The following is a 17,128-nucleotide window of genomic DNA, read 5'->3' on the forward strand; positions in this document are numbered from 1 at the left end:
AACCTGCAGTAAAGGAAGCCCTCGTAGAACATGAATACGTGGGGTGCAGTGTTCACACAAATGCAACACCTCCAATGAGTTACATTTTGCTATTAATCTTTGGGGGATGCAGTGGAGGGCCTTTGATGAGAGACAGAGCTTCTGATGCACTGGTGACCTAACCAGACTGCTGCTTCAGGAACAATGGGATCCCAAAACTGAGGAATCCTCTTCCTTCCTGATATCAGGGTATTTGCCATATGTGGAATGGTTAACTAGGGGCTGATGTATGCACTATGCTGAGCCCCCAATTTAACTCCCATTTTTCCACATGTACATTTAATCTCAATTTAATAAGCATTTTAGCACACAGTTACACATATACAAATAAAACCCCCCATTAAGGATTACAAGTCCCAATGCTATCTTGGGGGCTTCTCTGGCTAGCGCTCCTCCTATGGCTTGTACTCTCTGTCCCAGAAGTAGATTCTTTCTGAGGGGAGGGGGGGCGTGGGAAGCTCTTGCTTATGGATCAGACTATGGTATTTTAATAGCTGCTGCATTCCAAGGGATGAGATGCTGGGACAAACCAGACAGGACAAGGAACTAGGCATTAAATTCTAGGGCACCTTTGGTTTCCCTTTCCAGAAAGGAGCACCTCATTTAACTGGGGAGGTTCAGAGCTATTCAGAAAAGGAAGAGAAGTTTGGATTTTGCTCCCCATGTGGGAGCTGTGGATGGTGTGTTCCAGCTTTGTCATCCTCAAACACCAACAATCCTTGTGGATTTTCCCTTTTTGGGGGCCAGCCTCCTGACTGTCCCGATTCTGCTAGTTTTACTCTTAAATCAATTTTTGAGCGTTCTCCTTGGGAGAGCCTTGGTACTTGTTTCACAAAGGATTGGGATGCCCCTGTGTTAGGCAATATGAAGGGGGTAGGGAAAACCTGCTACTACTCTGAGTAGACCTGACAGTCACCCGAAACAGAGAAGTTCAACTTGTGTTATCTGTTTTTTGCATTCCCTCCTCAGTTTGGGAGACAAAGAAGTTTTTCCACTCTTCCTGTTTGTTTGATTTTTTCCCCTTCGAACTGGGATTCAAGAGTATTTTTGTTCTCTGGAGCTGAGTGCCCATGATATCAGGGATCAAGTTACCAATCCATTGGGAGACAGGTGTCTTTCAGTCTGAAGGAACCCACAAAGAAAGGAGTTGTGCCCATTGCAGAAAATATCAGGAGTGAATATATTTCTAAGAACGGTGTATGCTCAGACTCAAGAGAGGGAATGTACCCATTTGGTACTTTCAGAAGAAGGATTTAAGACAACTCAAGAAAGGTATGAGAATTGGGCCTATGTTCTGATAAAGTATTGGGATTATATTTCTGGCCACCCTAAGTGGGGAGGAACTGGGATTTAATTGGGAGTTGGGAAGAGGCTTGAACTCTTTTCAATCTAATAAATCTGAGTAACTGGAGTAATTGTAGTAACTTGGGAAAGAAAGTTCAAGGGTTAGTAAGACTGCTTCCAAGGGAATTAGGAGCTTTGTTAGAAGAGTTTATTAATCTTTCTGCTGTCCTATGTATTGACTTTATTTAACTCTGGCAATGAAGCTGTAAATATTCAGTCAGTCATCAAGATCAACTATCAGTTAAAAGTTGGAAACCACTTTGCTTTGTGTGATTTTTTTGCTGCTCGAGTACAGAGGATGGAAGGGGCTTGAGCAGGGTTTATTGCAAAAAGGGCAGAGGAACCATTGTCCACTAGGGATGTGAATCGTTTTCCATATCGTCTTAACGATAGAAATCGTGTGGCAGGGCAAGAAAATCGTCTTAGGCACGATTTTTTAGTTAAAAAATCGTTAAAAATCGTTTTTTCCGATTAGTGCGCACTAACTGGGAGTTAGTGCGCACTAACTGAAAATGATACAATTTGACACTTTTCAGGTCAGTTAAGGTCAGTTTAGGAATGAATATGTATTCCTATTGGCTGCCCTCTTATTTATTCATGTTACCAAGTTTCCTACTGACAGTATATGGGGGATGGGAAATGGAAACAGTTGGTAGCTTGACAAAACAAGTAATGTGATCAGTCAATGTGACTAGAACTTGTGCCCTAACCCTGATACCAGGGGTATTGTGATCTTCCTGCACACAGTGCCCTATCCCTATTAATACCAGGAGTGTTGTGATCTTCCTGCACACAGTGCCCTATCCCTAATACCAGGGGTGTTGTGATCTTCCTGCACACAGTGCCCTATTCCTGATACTGGGGGTGTTGTGATCTTCCTGCACACAGTGCCCTATTCCTGATACCGGGGGTGTTGTGATCTTCTTGCACACATCCCGATATCAGGGATAGGGCACTGCATGCAGGAAGATCACAACACTCCTGGTATTAATAGGGATAGGGCACTGCATGCAGGAAGATCACAACACCCCTGGTATCAGGGATAGGGCACTGTGTGCAGGAAGATCACAATACCCCGGAGGAGTGAGGGTCAGGCAGCTCCCCCCTGTCTGTGAAGCCAGCCTCTCACTAGTAATGCAGGGAGGGAGCTGTCTCAGACTTCACCATCCTCCCCCCCCCCCCTTACCCACACACCATTCACTAGCTGAGACATGGGGAAGTCAGGAGTGAGGGTCAGGCAGCTCCCCCCTGTCTGTGAAGCCAGCCTCTCACTAGTAATGCAGGGAGGGAGCTGTCTCAGACTTCACCATCCTCCCCCCCCCCCCCTCACCCACACACCATTCACTAGCTGGGACATGGGGGAAGTCAGGAGTGAGGGTCAGGCAGCTCCCCCCTGTCTGTGAAGCCAGCCTCTCACTAGTAATGCAGGGAGGGAGCTGTCTCAGACTGGTATCAGGGTTAGGGCACTGTGTGCAGGAAGATCACAACACTCCTGGTATTAATAGGGATAGGGCACTGTAAGAGATGACTGTAGTAGATTGAATAAAGATCTGATGTTTCTGCTCTCCTCACACCAAACAAAAACAACACACAAGCAGAGAAGCCCTTCTTACAAAGCTGAGCTAGTGAGTTAAGTAGGAGGAAAAGTAAACATACTGGTGCCAGTGTGGCTACTTAAAAAATACACTTACCAACAATCAATTACATATATTTGAACTGTGTACAGTTCCAGCCAGGACCACCTTTCTAAAATGCACAGTGATTGGCAAATTCAACATGCACTAGCATTTCAGGTGCCTGCTAACAAAAATAATAAACAAACAAGTTCTAGTCACGTGAGTGCTGATCATTACATTACTTTTTTTGTCAAGCTTCCAACTGTTTCCATTTCACATCCCCCCAACCATATTGGTAACATCAATAGATAAGAGCACAGCCAGCCAATAGGAATACATACATACATATTCATTCCTAAGTGACCTTTACTGACCTGGGAAGTGTGAACACTTTGTTTCATTTTCTGTTGGTGTTCGTTAGTTTCCAGTTCCATTTCCCATCCCCCCAACCATCACCTCAGTGGTAACCTTGGTAACATCAATAGATAAGAGGGCAGCCAGCCAATAGGAACACATATTCATTCCTAACTGACCTTCAGTGACCTGGAAAGTGTTTATTTGTATCATTTTCAGTTAGTGCGCACTAAATCGAGTTAGTGCGCACTAACGGGGAGTTAGTGCGCACTAACACGATTTAACGATTTTTAACGATAAATCGTTAGAATTTCTATTGTATCGTGTTCTATAACGATTTAAGACGATATAAACATTATCGGACGATAATTTTAATCGTTGAAAAACGATTCACATCCCTATTGTCCACCCTACCAGGGGGCCCTGGAAGTCAGATTCTAAGTCAGAGCTTCCCAAACCTGTCCTGGGGACCCCACAGCCAGTTGGGTTTTCAGGACAGAACATGCATGAGTTAAGTTTGCATATACTGAGTCTCAATGATATGCAACTTTATCTCATGCATATTCATTGTGGATATCCTGAAAACCCGATTGGCTGTGGGGTCCCCAGGACAGGTTTGGGAAGCCCTGTTCTAAGTAGCTGTCTGTGGAGATCTAAGACAACTGGGTGAAAAAAAACAGAACTGTGAGCAGAACGGGTTCATCTAACAACCCCTTTTCTTTCCATGTGCTCCTGGGTGCCAGTTAAAGCATCCATCCTACCCAGGGGTTTACAATATGGCAGCTGTATTCAGATTTATCTGTGCTTTCTTCGCCATTGTCTTCTGTGAGACACAAAATCAAAATTCAGAAGAAATTTACATTTCTGTGGCTGGAGGTAGGTCATGAGAAGAACATAAGGGTTGCCTTGACCTTGCTACCATGGATGTAGAGATTTCCCCTGATTGTTGTATTCAGAAAGTCAACACTAGATAAATTTAAAAGTACTTCAATTGCTGGTACTCATTTACAGCAAGAACCCTGCTGAAATGTATGTTTTGTGTCTGCAATATCTAAAAATGACAACTGTTCAGAATTCCCCATTTTCTGACCTGCAACTTTAATTAAAAAAAAAAAAAAAAAGTTACCGTTCAACCGCTTTCTGATGTGCAAACCCCACAAAGGGAATTTACAGCCAAAAATTAAAAGCAGACAAAAAGTCTGATCCCCTACTCTCAACTGCCTTCCAGAAAACAAACATGCTAGTTAATTTTCATGCGTGTCACCGTTACTATATTAGCAATGACAGTCCCTTAACTTGCAAGGCCTCCTTTAATTCCATCACAAGATATTAAAAAGTCCTAGTAATGAAATATTTATAAAAGCAAAGTTATTTAGCTGAACTCATACAGTTCATTTATGCTCCACTTACATATATTTTGTATTTTCAATTACTAATTTATTTTTCAAACCTTCATAAAATTAAAGAAGTTTGTCAGGGGATACATATTTCTATACTCTCAGTGCAGTGGCTAAATTATCAGGCATAGATGACAAAAATATGGCTTCCAGAGAAGAAGAGATTTAATATTACCAGCCGTCTCTCCTCTGACTCTGCATGGGAAAGATTGGGACAGTATGGTTTACCTAGATGTGTTAATAAGCAAATATTACAAAGAATTGAAGTTACCTGGTCATTTGTAATTGGAATAGCTACAAAATAATTTGGCTTCCTTGCTTGGTCAATAGACTTTTTCCCCTTGTTTTGATGCTGCTGATCTTCTAACACATTTGTCTGTTCAGGAGTTTGTTGCCATTTATTTACTTCTGGCTTTGCTTCGGTTAGGCACTGCTGCCCCTCGTCCACCTCTGGGGCCTCCTCGGCCTGGCGCTGCTGCCCCTCATCCGCCTCTGGGGCCCCCTCGGCCTGGCGCTGCTGCCCCTCATCCGCCTCTGGGGCCCCCTCGGCCTGGCGCTGCTGCCCCTCATCCGCCTCTGGGGCCCCCTCGGCCTGGCGCTGCTGCCCCTCAGCCGCCTCTGGGGCCCCCTCGGCCTGGCGCTGCTGCCTCTCAGCCGCCTCTGGGGCCCCCTCGGCCTGGCGCTGCTGCCCCTCATCCGCCTCTGGGGCCTCCTCTGCCACCTCTGGGGCCCCCTCGGCCTGGCGCTGCTGCCCCTCATCCGCCTCTGGGGCCCCCTCGGCCTGGCGCTGCTGCCTCTCGGCCGCCTCTGGGGCCTCCTCTGCCACCTCTGGGGCCCCCTCGGCCTGGCGCTGCTGCCCCTCATCCGCCTCTGGGGCCCCCTCGGCCTGGCGCTGCTGCCTCTCGGCCGCCTCTGGGGCCTCCTCTGCCACCTCTGGGGCCCCCTCGGCCTGGCGCTGCTGCCCCTCATCCGCCTCTGGGGCCCCCTCGGCCTGGCGCTGCTGCCCCTCATCCGCCTCTGGGGCCCCCTCGGCCTGGCGCTGCTGCCCCTCATCCGCCTCTGGGGCCTCCTCGGCCTGGCGCTGCTGCCTCTCATCCGCCTCTGGGGCCTCCTCGGCCTGGCGCTGCTGCCTCTCATCCGCCTCTGGGGCCCCCTCGGCCACCTCTGGGGCCCCCTCGGCCTGGCGCTGCTGCCCCTCGGCCTGGCGCTGCTGCCCTTTGTCCACCTCAAGTTTTTTGTGCGCATTAAGTCTTCTTTCAGCTTTTCTTCGCTTTGGAAGGTCTGATCCATTTTCATCCTGGCTAGGCAGCTTTTCAAGCACATTTAGTCCTCTCTCTACAGTTTGAGGTTGCTCTTGCGCCACCTCTGTCCCCTGTTCAACTTGGCAGTTTAACTTCCCCAATTCCAACTTGCTTTCACCTCTGTTTTTCCTCTGCTCTGGCACATCTGACTCCTCTCCAGTTTGACATGACATCTCTGCCATCTTCACCCCACAGGCACCGTGGCCCTGCAGCTGTGGCTCCGTCACCCTCAGCCCGTCCTCCGCATGCACTGCCCTCTGCCGCTTGGAGTGTGTCTTCCTTCGCCAGAAGCAGGGCCTCCATTTTCTGGGCTGCCAAGCACCGTTAATAGAAACTAAGAAACAGAACCCAAATAATGACCTTCATTACAAAGTGCATACGATGCAAATACACTTAAATAATCAAATAGCTTAAGAGCATAACAAAAGCTCAATTTAACTTTAGCTATGCAATATTAATAGAATGCATATTTGCATAAGTAATGGGCTACATCCTATTAAGCTATCTAAAACTGCACCATAGGTTTAATGAAGGAAATGTTCCAGCAATGGGATGTTACAGGGGTGTACTGTATCTGATTTTCCTGATCCATCCCAAAATGCAAGGAGGGGGCTGTTTGTGTCTAAAATGTAAATAAGCATCTCCACAAGGCATTAAATGAAGCAGCATGAGAACTTAACATCTTGAAATTCTTCTCTAACCAAGTGGGACTGACCATTGGTTTTCTGTGAATAGCTAGGGCTTTTTGGATTTTTGAACTTCAGTACGAGTTTGATTTAGAACACTGGGTGTGTTTTATGTGATCCCCTTGGATCTTACAGCATAAAATTATCCCCCACTGGAAGACTCAATTCCAGAACTGTACTGAGTTAGCCAGTGCTCTGCATCATCTGAAGATGGTCCCTGGCCTTCTGTAGGAGTGCCCTGTAATAAAGGGAGGTGGGGGTGTTCAATTTACAACTCTATCCTTTATCATACCATAATTTAAAACAATCACATATAGAAAATTATGATACCAAAGTTCAGTTATACACAAGCTCTTCTATCTTTCTTACTGGTGGTAAATATGTAGCCCACCAGATTAACAGGTTTTGTTTTTTTTTTAAATGTGGAAAGGAGAGTTATTTGCAAAATCCATCCCATGGGAGGGGACTCCAATACAGTAAGTGTATTTATAATAAAACCCCGAGGGGAGAGAATAGACCAGGTGGTGGAGAGGACTGGATGAGAAAGGCAACTGGAAACTGGGCTGCTCTCTGGAAATAGTGCGAGCCTTCCTGCTCCCCAAGTGTACCCCAGGAAATTATGCAAGCCAGGTATCCTCTTAACAGGGATATACTCTGCAAAACTCATGACCTCAGGAGAGTAACTACTGTATTTAAAACTGAAAACTAAGAAGTTTTGGTTAATTTTATGTAACCATGATTTTGTTTCTCTGTGCTTATTTCCCTGGGGTGTTCCTAAGGAGAAAAAAAAAAAAAGTCTTATTAATCCAGTGACTCAGAAGTGGAAAATCTGTATCATTCTACAGGGAAGTAAAAGTGATTGCAACTCAAGGGAGTTCTGCCATCCTAATTTGAGGGGAAGAATAGTCATCCAGAGTATGTGCAAAGATTGCAGGTACACGGAGCAACAGTAACCCAGAATTGTTTATAGGAAAACTAAGGCAAGGGTGGTGAAGAGAGACCCCAGAAACTTGTATTTGTGACTACTGAGTTTCAACCTGAACAGCAGTTCTAGAAGTAGTGATTTTTGTTAATTCAAAGTTAAATTATTCATACCTGATCATTTTCTTTCCTTAAGTATTGCTAGACCATGTATGGGATTCCCCTTCTTCACAGCTGATGGAGGTGAAGGACAAACCTCTTATGACCTCTCTTTCTGGGCCAGAAGGTGGTGTGGTCCTAGGCCAATGCCAATAGCCTACTACCAAAAGCACTGTGACCACTGGAAATCTCCTAATGCCACAATCACAAAACAATGTATCTTGGGGTACCCAAGACTGTTCCATATGCGTCAAGATGGAAGAAAGAATAATGAAGCAATAAGACTGCCTTGCACAGTGCACACCACCATTCACCAGTGCCCCTGTATTCCTCGGCAGCTGCTGGATTGGTCTAGCAGAATGCCAGGAAAGAAAACTAGGTAAGAATTAACCTTCCTAACAGAACAGTCTTCACGTATGGGAGATGCCCAATCCTCTTACGGGGTGGGGGAGTCAGGACTATCTTAACCACCCCAAAGCCTGATTCTTCCTTGGCCTGCATGTCCAACCTGTATGCAGTGGGCCTCTGGTTAGGTAAGGTATCCTCAACTGGGGATGCTACAGGTCTAGGTCCAGTGCCTAGGGCCCCTGGCATGATCAATCCCTACCTTAAAAAAAAAAAAGATTGTTTGCCTAGTTCAAAGATCTCTAGCAGGTGCCAAGTGGTAAAGAATAAGAGTAGGAAAGCCAAACACACTACCACAGACAGAAACCATGAATCAAATTAGGGTCCATCCATCCCCGTTACATCTGGAAAAGAGGTGTATAAAGTCAAAAGGAAACTGCAGGAATCCAGAATTGTTCAAATAAAAAGATGGCCTTTACTGTAATTTAAAGAGGATAAAAATCAAGATCAGCACTCAGTAGATCATCAAAACAGATTTCTTTATCCATTCTGGTTTTCCTTATTTCCCTTCCTGCTCTTGCACCTTCATCCAATGAAAAGATCTCTTCTTCAGTGAGGAGGAGGATAGGGGTGTGCATTCGTTTTGAACGCATAAGTAAAACGCAACTTTTTTTTTTTTTAAACTTAAAAAAGTGATGATGTGCAACGGCCAAAAGTTCCGGTTGGGTCCAGCGGGGGTCCGGGAGCGGAGGTGCGGAGAAGCACATGACGTCGGTGTCACTCCGACGTGACGCCGACGTCACGTGCTCCTCGCAAAGGAATACAGGGATGGCTTCCTGACTCCCCGCTGGACCACCAGGGAGTTTTGGTAAGTCTTGGGGGGGGGGATTAAGGAGGGTGAGGGGTTTAAATTTTTATTTAGGGAACCGGTGAACGTATGGACAGACCCTCAACTTATGGAATTCTCCATATGTCCATATTGAACGAAATCGACCCTCAACTTCAACTTATCAATGCAAACTTTTTGTCTGCACATCCCTAGAGGAGGATAGCTAGTGTGTAACTCAAACATAAACCAGAAAAAAATTGGAAAATCTCAGTCCAGAAATTATCAAAACTGTGTTTCAAACTTTAAAAAACTTCAAACTATAATCCAATTATCTAAAGGTTGAGTCTGTTGATTCCTTTTCTCAAATGTTTCTGCTTTCCCTTCACCCTTGCTTTCCTAATCACTTGGGCAAAACGATTTATTAAATTTGATCCTCTGGGATATCAAGGGAACACCTTTTCCTTTAGAATGGTCAGGTAGAAAATCTCTAAATTACTTCTGATTCCGGTGATTAGACTACATCTGATAAGCAGACGTCCACCAAAACATCCTTCTCTTCTGTTGAGACCCTGGGTGAACCTCAAGCTTTCCTGAACTCCCTCACTAACACGCGAAGCATGTTCCAAGGGATTTCATATGCCATGGAAGACCTTGCCCCCAAAAAAGGTGGAGTTATAGCAATGGGAGGAATCCTAAATATAGAACTCCCTGGAAAATATACATGGGAACTATTAGTCACAGGCACGAGTCCTGTCAGTCACTTGCAAATCTCTTCTGAGGAGGCTGAAGCTGCCTCTGCCCAAGATACTTGTGCCCACAGAGTGGGCTCATAATGCTAACATCTGTTTACCCGAAAGCCCATATACCAAAGCTTTCGCCTCCTTGATCCAGCTAGCCAACAGGGCTTTAGAGGCCCTCAAACAATCAAATATCTTATCTGTTTTCCTGCACTGTATTGCATCGGCCCTAAGATGCAAGAAAGGTGTATGTAGAACAGCTTTTTGAGAAGATGCATGGCTAAGACATGGAATCAGAAATTTCTAATTTGTCCGATTTAACAAAAGTGCTGAAATAGAAGCACATCTAGCATGGTTTTTGTCTGGTATGATGCATTTGCAGCAGTACGTAATTTTTTAGTTTATAGTGCTTGATATTGCCCCTGCACCATCAATGTGGCCGTGAAGAGGGAACACTTGCCCAGTGTCCTGCATTTCTTCAAATATTTAAATCACAGGTTCAAGTTTTCTAGAGTTCAAATAAAAAGGAGTAAGCCCATACTTTTTATTATTTATTACTCCTTCCCTTTCCCACACACATATATTAAAAGGAAAGAAGCCAAGTTAATGACAGCTTTTTGCTCTTCTTTCCAATGGTTTCTTTCTAAGCAAAATTAGATTTGGGATGGGCTTATGTAGAGTGTTAAATTGTCCCGACACTTACTCTTCACAGTAGCTGTGTTGCATACAGTACATTAAGTTGCAACAATCACAGATTTCTGATAAAAACACTCCAGTACCCTTCTTTATAGGATATATATCCACAAATGAAAGTAATTTTGGTGCACAAATTAAAAATAAAAATGTGATATTGCAGAGTAAGGAATAGGGCTTACTTTCAAACACTTCCCTAATGTCAGCTTGAAGAAAAGGAAGAGCCTGCAGCAGTCCAACAGTCTCATCTATTCCGCAGCAAATGCCTGAAACCAAATGCACAAACATAGATGCAAAAGATTAGGATAAATACATTTTTACTGGGGAAAAAAAAAATAGATGATCAAGCCTACTTTTATTTTGGCACTATCAAACTTTTTTTTAAATAAATTTGCATGTATTGGTAGAACTCAAATCTCTCCCAAAACATTTTAATATTGTAATGAATCAGGCCATACAACCCTGGGCATTATGCAAAAAAGTTTCTGCACACGATTTAACTCTTCTTTCCCAGCACTGTTAGTTGATATGCTGTATAGTTACATTAAAACAAAGTGAGATGAAATGCTATAGAAGGGTGCCTCCAGAAAGTGAGGGATCATCTTATCTAAAGGGTGATTTCCCAGGATGTTAAACCACCAAACATTTTTATTCACCAACAGAAAGATGAAATCAATAATTCAAGGAACAACAGTGAAGACTACCAATTAAAAACCAACTATTTCATTGAAATGAGCCATTGGTGAAAGCATCTTTGAAGTGCTGCCTAAACTTGGAGGTTAGTATCTACTAGGGATGTGAATTGTTTTTTGACGATTTAAAATATCGTCCGATATATTTTAAATCGTCAAAAATAGTTAGAGCCGCGATACAATAACAATTCCCCCGATTTATCATCAAAAAATCGTAAATCGGGGGAAGGGGGAGGGTGGAAAACCGGCACACTAAAACAACCCTAAAACCCACCCCGACCCTTTAAAATAAATCCCCCACCCTCCCGAACCCCCCCAAAATGCCTTAAATTACCTGGGGTCCAGAGGAAGGGTCCCGGTGTGATCTTTTACTCTCGGACCTCCGGTGCGTTGTAGAAATGGCGCCGGCGCTACCTTTGACCTGTCATATGACAGGTCAAAGGTAGCGCCGGCGCCATTTTGTTTTTTTGTCCCCCGACGGCAGGAGATCGCTCCCGGACCCCCGCTGGACCCCCAGGGACTTTTGGCAAGTCTTGTGGGGGTCAGGAGGCCCCCCCAAGCTGGCCAAAAGTCCCTGGGGGTCCGGGAGCGATCTCCTACGCTCCTGCCGTCGGGGGACAAAAAAACAAAATGGCGCCAGTGCTACCTTTGCCCTGTCATATGACAGGTCAAACGTAGCGCCGGCGCCATTTCTACAACGCACCGGAGGTCCGAGAGTAAAAGATCACACCGGGACCCTTCCTCTGGACCCCAGGTAATTTAAGGCATTTTGGGGGGGTTCGGGAGGGTGGGGGATTTATTTTAAAGGGTCAGGGTGGGTTTTAGGGATGTTTTAGTGTGCCAGTTTTCGATTTACACGATATTTTAAAAACCCAAACTGCGACGATCCGATTCCCTCCCCCTCTCAGCCGAAATCGATCGTTAAGACGATCGATCACACGATTCACATCTCTAGTATCTACAGATAAGAGAGGTGTTCTGCTGGAAGGTAAGGAGGGAGATTACGCTGACCATGATGCAGGCAAAAAAATAAAAATTCACTGCATTTAGTTTTCCCCCCTTCCTACAAATTCACTTAGCCAGGCTGCTGTCTCATTCTCGCAGCTGAGAATTTCAATAGTGGTATAGCCCTTGGGATTTAGAAGAGCACAATAGGGTTGGGGAGAGACTAAGGAGAGCTGGAAATATGAGAAAAAAAAAAGTTCCAGGTGGCTCTGTATGGGAGACAGTGAGGGATGCTATCACACCCATGACAGAGGATCAAGCAGAAAGGCTCAAAAGGGACAAGATTCACCTGGAAGCCATAACAAAATAACTAAGAAAATACTTTCCCCTCTAGAGAACATTTCTGAGCATGCATAGGGACAGTAGAATAGTGCTTCCAAAAAGGGTGGGGGGAATATGAAGATCTATATATAGCCCCAATATACACTGTGACCAAGTGCTCCTATACACATTCTGGGGCAGTGCCTAACAGGATGGTGGTCTTTAAACCCTTGGTCCAAACCTTAAGGGTTTGTAAACTTCCAGAGAGTTAAGTGTTGGTCTATAGCAGGAAAAATGAAAAGGTTAGAGGCATATTATAGACTAACCAATTGAGCATGTGCCTATGGAGGAAAAAAAAAAAAAAAAAAGTTATTTCATCATGTTCTGCACACCAGGAGGTGGGCATACATGGAGCACACACACAGAACAGGGCAGGAGTTAGGCCTAGGCCACCAAACACTACGACTGACCCACTGCTTTCGTTTCTGGGGGTGAAATCTCCCTACTCCCAATACTCTGCATATGGGCATCATAATCTTAAATCTGCACAGGAAGGAGGAGAAGTTATTAAAGAGAGGCAGATACAAAGAGGATATTGAAGGCGTGCAGACTAATTAGGATAACTATGCTGATCTAACTCCTTGATCTCTGTTTTGTATCATCTCTGCATGTACACACACACACACACACACCCCAAACCACCCACACGCAGATTCCAAGAAAATATTATCCTAGGACTTTTTTTTTCATACTGGTTCATGGCAAAATTATAAAAAAGTCAAAGCAAAAAATTAAATTTTTAGACCACTTTTCAGGAACCAGCAAGTGGTGCACATGTAATAACAAAACAGAATAAAAATGGATATTGAAAGTAAATTTTAATACAAGCTTTGTAAAAATATAGCACCAATTTTAAAATACTTAATCTATAAAATGTTTCTCCAACCACTTTTCATTAAAAAAGTAACTCATATGATTTTCATGGAGTATTCCAGATATACACAGTGCTATACAGAGATGAGTAATGGATAGTCCCTACTCCTTGGAGTTAATCTAGTAACGACAGACAGACAAGGCTACAAGGAACACAAATAAAAAGCTGTGAATTCAGAGATGACCATGACTGAGAAATTATTAAGCAGGCAGGATAAAATTAAAGGGGAAACCAGCTTTCCTAATTGTGGATTGTATTGGTTTATCTGTAAAGATACACATCAAGTATACTCCCAGAGCTGGCAGATTTTATTAAAATAAGAGTGCAAATTAAAAAAAAATAGCGGAGCGGCCTCGGAGGGAACTTTCCTTCGCCCTCCCCTCATCTTCCCCTACCTAACCCACCCCCCGGCCCTATCTAAACCCACCCCCCCTACCTTTGTTGCCAGATTTACGCCTGCTTTCAGCAGGCGTAAATCTGCGCGTGCCAGCGGGCTGCTGGCGCGCCATCACCCGACCCGGGGGCTGGTCCGGAGGCCTCGACCACGCCCCTGGGCCAGCACCACACCCCTGGTCCCGCCCCGCCCCTTTTACGAAGCCCCGGGGCTGTGCGCGCACCGGCGGCCTATGCAAAACAGGCGCGCCAGCGCGCGCAGGGCATTTAAAATCCGGCCCAAAAATTGTAATTCCATTTCAGCCTAGATATAGTTCTGGCAAACAAAAGTAAAACATAGGACATGAGCATGAATGCCTCCAGTTGAGAAGTTACAAATTCACAAGCAGTTTCTGATAACCTTGTAGATTTGAAATACTTTGTTCATAAGGTGCCTACAAGTAAACTTGACACTTTCACCAACTATGCGATATATAAACACCAGATAAGTAAAGTTTATTCTGAGACCTTTCAAGTTTTATTAGCACCGTGAACACCATTTACAGTCCTTGATGCTTCTAGCAGCAATGAATTCACACAGAATCAGAGCACATCAGTAGTCTCTGTAAGAAGGTCCTTTGGAATCACAGATTCCATAACTTTCTGGAATGCTGCACTTCAGACTATTAAATTTAGATTGGAAATCCTAACCACTTCACATATTTAATTTGGTGTTGCATTTAGAACTGAAGTGCAATACTTGTTGCTCAGTGCTTCCAAAAACAGAAAAACACACACACAAAAAAAAAAAAAAGTGGTGGTAAAGCAAGCACGTTATTAAAATCCATGGGATTATGGCAAACTACATCGAATCATCTCTTCCCATACTATGCAAACTGTTCCAAGCAATTCATAATTTCAAATATGAGATTGTGAACTATTTTGTATTATATCACCAATGGGTTCATCATTAAAAATTTCTCCAGGTAATTATTTTTGTTTCCTCAAGCATACAGCTGTTAGTTGCGGTGTAAATCACATTTTTCTTCATCCTCAAGTTTCTCATTTATCCAGTTCATGAAAGTTGTGCACAGCAATTTCACAGTGTTCAAAAATAATGTGAAATAGTACTGGGCATTCCCTCTGTCTGAAGATTTACAAAAGGAATAATGTGCTGGAAGATCTGTAAGAAGAATTGAAATAGCAAAATACTTTTAAATGAGTGTAAGGAGCATTGTTGCTGTCAGCCAAGCTCTACTATTCACTTTATAGGCAAATGTGTCATAAGAGCATACGAATGACCATACTGGGTCAGAACAAGGGTCCATCAAGCCCAGTATCCTGTTTCTAACAATGGCCAATTCAAGTCACAGGCACCCGGCAAATACCCAAACATTAGATAAATCACATAATAGAAGCCTTTGCCTTTACTATGTCACAGGGGCTATCGGCGCCATTTTGAATACGGGCAGCCAACAGCCCGAGTGCAGGAGATCGCTCCAGGAACCCCGCTGGACCACCAGGTACTTTTGGCAAGTCTTGGGGGGGGGGGGGGGGTCCTATTCATTGGTGATCCATTGTATTCGTGGGGGTTCGCCATACGTTTCGGAACTCCCACGAATATGGCATATACGTTGCGGATTCACAATATGTCAAAAACGAATGCACACCCTATTCCCCCTCAGTCTCTTCTACAAACTGAACAGCCCTAACTTCCTTACCCCAGTGTCTATCAAGATTATGAATAAGCAGTTAGATGGATCACTAAAATCTACCAAAGTCTCAGTCAAAAAGAATTTTGACCATCATCCAAGCTACAAACCTTTCCCTCCTTTTCTGCAAGTTCTTTCCAGATGCCAATTCAAGTATGGAGATTTATGATGAAAACTGTGCTCGTATTTGGCAAAAGTAAAAATATTTCCCAATTCAAAGTCTGTAACCTCAATTACATACCTATGAACTCTGGATTTGGCCTAGAAACTCAAATTCAAGGAATTGCAGGGTCTTCAGGCTAACACCAGCAAATTCTGGGTACTGATACAGCAGCAGGTCAGCATGGACCTGGAATAAGTCACCAGGGCCTCATGGACAAGAATGCAGAGTTTTCACTTGTACAGCCAGAATCAGAAGAGGAAGCTGGAGTATGGCCAGAAGGAAGAGGGGATCTATCAGCTACATCGGCCTAAAGGGGACAGTGGCACCTACTGTGGCTCAGGATGGGGAGAGAGAGAAGGAGAGAAATGTAAACACACGTGCACAGGTGATAAGGAGAGGTGTGTGTGTGTGCGCGCGTGTTTTATGAGAGAACATTTATGCACAAGGCCACCTCCTCTCAGTGCACAGCAACCTCAGGGTGACTGGGAATCAAGGGTTTCCAGAGCTCCCAGGTATGCAGATTCAGCACATGGTAATAGCACTAAACAGGCATTCATCAAGAGCAACTTCTGCTTTAAAAAAAAAAAAAAAAAAAAAAAAAAGCAGTAACCCTTGTAGATATCTTCCATGCTTACCATACCATCTGATGCACTTGATATTGCCAGAATTTATTCCAGCATCTCACATGTCCTCCCAAATTGTTTCCTTCAGAGCCTTATTTATTTATTTAGCACTTTTATATACCGATATTCATGTAAAACATTTACATATCACTTCTGTTTACAGCAAAATGAAAACAAGCATGCAAGAATGCATTACATTGAACAAGGGATACTAAGAACTGGGATCAACAGAAGAAATAATAATTAGGCTTATTGCATCGGACAAGGGATACAAGAACTGGGAACAGCAGAACAAATAGGCTCTTCCAGAGAGCAAGAGATTAACGACAGTACAAGAGTCATGTTACAAGATTGCTACAGTGTCAAGTTTCTAGGGTAAATACTTGGATTGCTCCTCTGAAATAAGAATGTTAACTTGAGAGCTAGACCAATACTAGAAGATGGAAGAATCATCTGAAATTAGGAAAGGCTTGATCGAACAGCCAAGTTTTAAAGTGTTTTTTTGAAGGTAATCTGGCATTGTTCTAGCCGGAGCTCTGGTGGGAGAGCGTTCCATTGCGGAGGGCCAGCTGTGGAAAGAGCTCGTTTCCTTAATGTGGTTTTGGCAGGGGGGGGGGCATAGAGTGTCTCTATAGGCAGATCTCATCGGTCTGGAGGGTAAGTGGGGACGAAGTGGGATATTAAGAACGAGGGGAGTGAGATTATGAATGGCTTTATGTAAGACCATTAGGACTTTGTACATAATTCTGAATTTGATAGGGAGCCAGTGCAGGTTCCGCAAGATGGATGTAATATGTTCTCTTTTAATGGTCTTAGTCAAAATCCTGGCTGTGGCATTCTGCAACATCTGTAAGGGTTTGATGGTGTTTGCTGGGAGGCCGAGCAGAAGCGAGTTGCAGTTGTCAATTTTTGAAAATATGATTGATTGGAGAACTGTACGGTAGT

At 44.0% G+C, this 17,128-nt stretch overlaps 1 protein-coding gene across 1 annotated transcript in view; it reads right to left on the reverse strand.

The window, feature by feature from the left end:
• Nucleotides 1-17,128, reverse strand: part of LOC115085247 — a 164,363-nt gene that overhangs the window by 94,325 nt on the left and 52,910 nt on the right. Inside the window, exons 2-3 of the mRNA XM_029591038.1 lie at nt 10,604-10,687; nt 5,022-6,385 (exon numbers count right to left, since the gene is read on the reverse strand). Coding sequence (XP_029446898.1) covers nt 5,022-6,385; nt 10,604-10,687 — 1,448 coding nt within the window. The remainder of the gene's footprint in view (nt 1-5,021; nt 6,386-10,603; nt 10,688-17,128) is intronic.

The sequence above is a fragment of the Rhinatrema bivittatum genome, chromosome 2 (assembly GCF_901001135.1).
Source record: "Rhinatrema bivittatum chromosome 2, aRhiBiv1.1, whole genome shotgun sequence".
In the NCBI taxonomy this organism is placed as follows: domain Eukaryota; kingdom Metazoa; phylum Chordata; class Amphibia; order Gymnophiona; family Rhinatrematidae; genus Rhinatrema; species Rhinatrema bivittatum.